Source organism: Rhagoletis pomonella, unplaced genomic scaffold (genome assembly GCF_013731165.1).
Source record: "Rhagoletis pomonella isolate Grant_MI unplaced genomic scaffold, Rhpom_1.0 Rhpom_scaffold_00008, whole genome shotgun sequence".
Taxonomy (NCBI): Eukaryota; Metazoa; Arthropoda; class Insecta; order Diptera; family Tephritidae; genus Rhagoletis; species Rhagoletis pomonella.
Genome location: NW_023458562.1, coordinates 22385370 through 22391235, shown reverse-complemented (window position 1 = coordinate 22391235; position 5866 = coordinate 22385370). Strand labels below are relative to the sequence as shown.

At 33.9% G+C, this 5866-nt stretch overlaps 1 protein-coding gene across 2 annotated transcripts in view; it reads left to right on the top strand.

Moving 5' to 3' along the window:
- Positions 1–2383: 2383 nt before the first annotated feature.
- The window catches only part of LOC118744424, a 27896-nt gene continuing 24413 nt past the window's right edge, over positions 2384–5866 (top strand). The window contains exons 1-2 of one of the 2 annotated variants that reach the window (XM_036477437.1): positions 2384–3696; positions 3844–4135. In XM_036477437.1, the coding sequence (XP_036333330.1) occupies positions 4106–4135 (30 nt within the window). In that variant the 5' untranslated portion in view covers positions 2384–3696; positions 3844–4105. Of the gene's footprint in view, positions 4136–5866 lie in introns of both variants that reach the window. The other variant, XM_036477436.1, reaches the window with a different exon arrangement.

Below are 5866 nucleotides of genomic sequence, written 5' to 3'. Positions count from 1 at the left end.
ACATACTCAGATGTGAACAGTCAAATACGTGCGTAATAAATTTTGTATGAAAATATTATTTTTAAATACGAACATTTTTAAACGATAATCAAATATAAAGTATTCATTTTTACTATGCATTATTTCCCTCAGTGTAGGATCGTTAAGATTCAGCCTTGGCATTCCATACCGATTTTCGAGTTTTTGAAAAGGCTTTATTTCTTAACTATTTGTAGGAGGCTTGCCACCTGTTTAAAAAATTCTATCCAAATTTGAGATTTGCCACCGGTTTAAAAAGAAAAAATTAAAATTATTTAATAAGTTAAATGAATTTTTAAAATATAGGTACCAATCGAAGTGGATTTGGAAAGGTTTCATTTCTTAACTGTATTCAGAAGTGTTCCTACGTATTCGTAAAATCAAATTCAACAAATAATTGAAATTTGTATACCAATATCAGACGAATGAGATTTAAAAAGATTTAAGTTTAATAATGGTTTTGGAAATGGTTGTCACCTGTTTGAAAAGTCGAATTTAGTTATATATAGACAAGATAAGTGGTTTAGGAAAGCTTTAGTTAGAAAATACTTTTGATTAGTGTTGCCACCTGTTCTAATTACGTATACGGGGTGTTGTATACCCCCCGTCCTCCCCTTCTAAAATGGGGGAAATATTTTTTATTGGAATACGCAAGAAAATGAACTACAAATTCGGGGATGCTCTTTTTTTTGGTCGTATTACCGACTTCCGGTTTCGACTGCAAGTGGATTAAACTGAGTGGAAGTTAATTGTTTTTAATTAGATACACATGTTTTTACTACAGATTCATATTCTGAGGATAAAAATAAACTTTTGTTTGAAGCTTTTTTATCGGAAACGCCTTTTTCAACCTCTAAATGACCTCCGAACTTTTACTCACATGTTTTTGTTCAAAACCCAAAAAATACGAACTATCAAGTTGGTGATGCTCTTTTGATGATATTAAAAAAGAGGGGATCAGCGGGTGGTCTATGACTCCCTGTATGCGAAGGCATTTTTTCGAATTTCCAAAATGTGTTTTAAAGTTAAGGAGCTTGGCCCTTAGATGTGAAATAACATTTTAATTTTTTAAGTTAGAGAAGCGTTTCTTCACTTAGAAACGGATTTAGATAAAACCTGGCACACGGATCGCGTATGCACTGAGCCAAAAGCACAATGGTTTTTTCAACAAAGTTGTTGTTTGTTTTTGTCATGATAACTACACCTTCGGTGTTGATCATTTCATTGTTATAAGATGTAATATATAGCATTTCAATAACAAAATTATGATTGCCACAACGTTTATATTAATTGTTTAAAATAAAACCATTGTTTGAAAATATCACACAAACATTCTGTGATTAATATAAACAAACCATTGGTTAATAAAACTAAAAACTTATTTGATATCACCATTTTTTTGTTTGAGGAAATCAAACAAATTTTTGGTTAATATCACCAAACATCGTTTGACTAATATAAACAAACATGTGGTTAATAAAACTAAAAACTTGCTTGATACCAACAAGTTTTTGTTTAAAGAAATCAAAAAAATTTTTTTAGTTGGTAATTTTAACCAACATTTTTGTAACTTCAACAAACATTCTAACCAAAAATCACTTTTATTCGTTTTCAAGTTTGAATTTGGTAATTTTAAGCAATTTTTGGTTGATTTTTTTCTCAGTGTGACTAGGACTAACGCTTGGAATATATTTTAAGTTTTTGATGAGGATAACCAACTGTTTAAAATGTTAAATTTAATTTTGGCTAAAGGAGTTACGGCAGACGGAATTTCACTTCAGTTGCGCGTGGGTCCACCCACATTTTTTTATGTTATAGCTAAGAGTTTAAGCAAGCTTTTCTAATATTTCAACTCATTACCTGGCAGGAAATAGTTTTCAGCACATGACTTGGCAAGTACTAGAAGTAAATAGTAAAAGGCAAATCCTTAATAATATGTTCAATGCTACAGAGAAGCTCTCCTCTGCATGGCACTCCACTGCCGATGCTTTAAAATAGCTGCAATGAGCGCTGCATTTCTTTGTTTTTCTATGCGGATATATTTACATACATACACCCGTAAGTTCATGACATTAAGCTTAGTGGCGTGTGTTACTCGTATTTGGAAAATGCAAACAAAAACAAAGTTGGGCTAAAAGTAAGTAGCAAAACAAAAGTATGAAAATAATGTCAAGGAGTAAAAAGAAATGCATATGCAGAAAAAAATAATAATTCACTGCGCAGCTGCCATGACAGAGACAAAAGGCTCTCATTTCGTAGAATATTATGTATGTGTGAATATGTTGCACAGGACACAACGAACAGATGATAGCAATTCGTTGCACTATTAATTTTACCGATTGCGATGTGCAGTTGAGTATTGACTTTTTCCCGTGACGGACGCAACAATAGTGAAGCGCATCAATCAACACAGAGAAAAAAGCTAAGCAGCAATTACACAAGTGTCCCACTGGGTAGATAACGGAAAATTTAAAAATATCGTTTTTTATACAGAAAAATTCAACACTTGACTGAAATAAATGTAATTTAAATAAAAACTTAAGTAATAAAAGGGATAATTGCAAAAAATTTCGGTATCCTGGCTTTTTTGCCATTTTTGGCAAACACTTTAAGCGATTCGAAAGAAATTTCATACATATACGTTTCACCAAAAACGGGCCAAGTAAGAAAATAACTGAAAAATATTTATTAAAAAGTAAGTTTTCGCATTCGTAAAGGAAAAATCCAGCTATCGATTACACCTGCGGAAAACTTTTAAGAAAAGAAAAACCAGTTAGTGCTAATTGCTGGTGGCACTGTGAGGCACTCATAGCAGCAGAAGGGAAAATATTGATTTGTAACATAAATCAAAATCGTTGCCAGCGAAAATTTCCATAGCAAAAACAAAGAACAAAGCATTGGCGGCTGGCAAAGTTCGGCGTAAGCAGCGAACCCTTTACGAATTGCAGCGAAAAGGCTGAAACGAAATCGCACTGTGAGCTGTGAAGTAAACTGGAACGCAGGCAGCTAAAACAAATAGTAATACTTTAAGGCGCATAACAACAACTTACTAAGAATTAAGGCTAAAGTCACTGCTGGTGTAATAAGGAACAATTTGTCAGTGAGAAAGACAGTGCTGGCCCAAAAGAGTGGTGATAACGAGCGTGCGAAAGGGTATAACCTGATTTAAAGCGGAAAAGGATATCGTGAGAGAGGAAATACTAAAGAAGTATTTGGCAGAAGAACTAGAGAGTTCGACTACAAGGAGTTCAAATAAACCAAGGACATATTTACTACCTTTTCTTAACCAACAGGCAGTGCAACTAAGCAAGAGAAGCAGCCAACAGCTTATTGCCGCGTACCGTGTGCCCTTTCGTATGCACATAGAGTACACGTTGTCGTATACGTAACAAATTTTGTTAAGCGCTCACCTTGACTCACTTTCATTGCGTATTTAGTCCTACAGCTGTTTCGCCAAAACCAGAAAAATGTCGCCATAAATATATAAAACACGCAACGGTTAACTTGGCCAAGAACAAGTTGAACTTCCGCGTAAAATTCTACAATATTTTGATAATTTGAACTTTATATACGTTAACTAGCCGAAAAGCATAAAAAACAAGAGACTACAAAAAATCTACTACATAAATAGTACTAGCAACAATAAAAAGTTTTGTGCCAAAGGCAGCGCCGTAAAAAGTAAATATTTTACTTGTACTCAAACACCTTTTTGTAATCAACTGTTTTAAATACGTTCTTGTGTTGTTTTTTTTTTTTTTATATACATTTAACAAATTTTGCGTCAATTACCGTTAACCGCATTTCAATCGACTGCTTGCTGGTTAGTAGAACGCAGCAGCCGCAGCGACATCACCAAAGTTTTGCCGTTGCCGTTGTTGTCGGGGTGGTCGCCGTCGTCGTCGTAGTCGTCGGTGACATCCGCTGTTCGGTGCCATCGCTCACTTCGTAACTCAAAATAAAAATTCCGCCGACGTTGGTCTTGTCGCAACTATTCGCTTGCATCAAAAAAAAGCCGATTTAAACCAATGCATTTAGGTTTCAAACGTGCAAAACGCCAAAACCAAAAACGTTTTTCGATTAGTAAAAAATGTCTTTGCCCCGAGAATGGAATCTTCCGGTGAGTGTGAGACTGTGTACTAATTTAACTAAACTTAATGATTAATGTGTTTTTATATTAATTTAATAAAATTTTAGGATGTCTATATTTTAAATTTCCTTGAAAATTAGGTATGTTTGTGGAAAATTTTTTTCTAAAATATGGCGAGTAAAATAATACCAGTAAAATAGCGCTTGACTCTGTCAATATCTTTTATTATCCCAAAAATCGCTTAACAGCATTCAGAAGTAGCCGAGATTTTGCCGAACGCTAATTTTCTCTACGGGGTATTTTGCTTCGAATTTTTGCTCTCTGGTTCTGGTGGTTTCGGGATCTGGTTCTCTAAATACACAAAGATCCTCAAAGCAAGTTCTCGCTATTTTTTTGTTCAAGTTTAACACCAAGTTGTCTTGGTAAACATTTGAATAGGCACATTATTTTTATTCAAGAATTAGACATTTATTATTAATTATGGCCATAGATTAAGCTTTGTTTTAGAATACTCGATTTTGAAGAAAAGTCTGTTTTATGCGGCTTTTTAATAACAATACAGAAAATGTACTTTCAAAATTGCGCTACCTGAATTGCCTTACATAGTGTAGCCTCTGTGAGCGTAAAGCAAAGTTAATAAACCCGTTCTTAAAAGGTTTTCAAGCATTTAAAGAACATTTCCAACTAGCACAGAGCGAGAACGGGACAAGCAGACACACGAAAAAGCTGCAACTAACTTTAAAGTCGCCTTTATATGCATACGTTGGCGAAGAAGAGGATATACAGCATGCTATGAAAGTGGCAAGGAGCGGAATTGAATTTAATTATCTAAAATCTCTCTTAACAGGTTATATTACATATGCATACGTACATTGGGCGAAAGATGAAAATGTACAACTTGTCCTAATATAAATAATATTCACAATTATTTTAATCAAAAATTTCTTGCATTAATTATTTATGAAAATATAGTTCATTCTATAATGTAAACCAAATAAATCAAAGCTTCACACTTTATATAAAATTCAACAAAAGTTCAAAAAAATTGTATCAAAATTTTTAAGTTTGTATTAAGAATTTCGAGTATGCAGTTTTGTACCCCTGTCAATTTTAGTCTAATGAAGTGCGAGTTTCAAACGGCTAAAGAATCCCGTTGATTTTTGAGATTCTTTTTGGGTGGGGTTTAGTACCGCTCACAACTATTTCGGGCTATTCCGTCCAAATGGGTGGCCCGATCCAAAAAAAAATTTCACACACTTGTAGTCAAGGGTCCACGCAATATTTTAACACTCACTTTTGTAAATTTTGGTTACTAATTTATTTACAAATTGGGTTTGAAATATGCCCTTTTTTGTAAAATTCGGAAATTAGCGTACATTTATCACTCCTATTCTGCTTAAATTAGCCACTTCACCAATATATTTTTGTATTCCCCTTCACTTTACACTTTACTTGATTTGTTATAACTTGCTTTACGACTTTAATATTAACCAATTCATCACAATTCATTAAATAAAAACACCTTCAAAATCACGCGTCTGACTTTGGTTGCATATGCAAATTAAATGGCGGAGTTCAGCTGTCAAACTCCAAAATATGCAAAAGAATGAGAGACAAAAGAAGATAGGATATAACCCTGTAAGCATTAAAAATATACAAAGGTGTTCTCTGCAAAAGGTGTTCAGCTCCTTTCCTTCGCAAAACAGAAAGGAGAATTCTACTGCCTGAGGGTTATAATCCCTAAGTGCGGCCGAAGGCCGC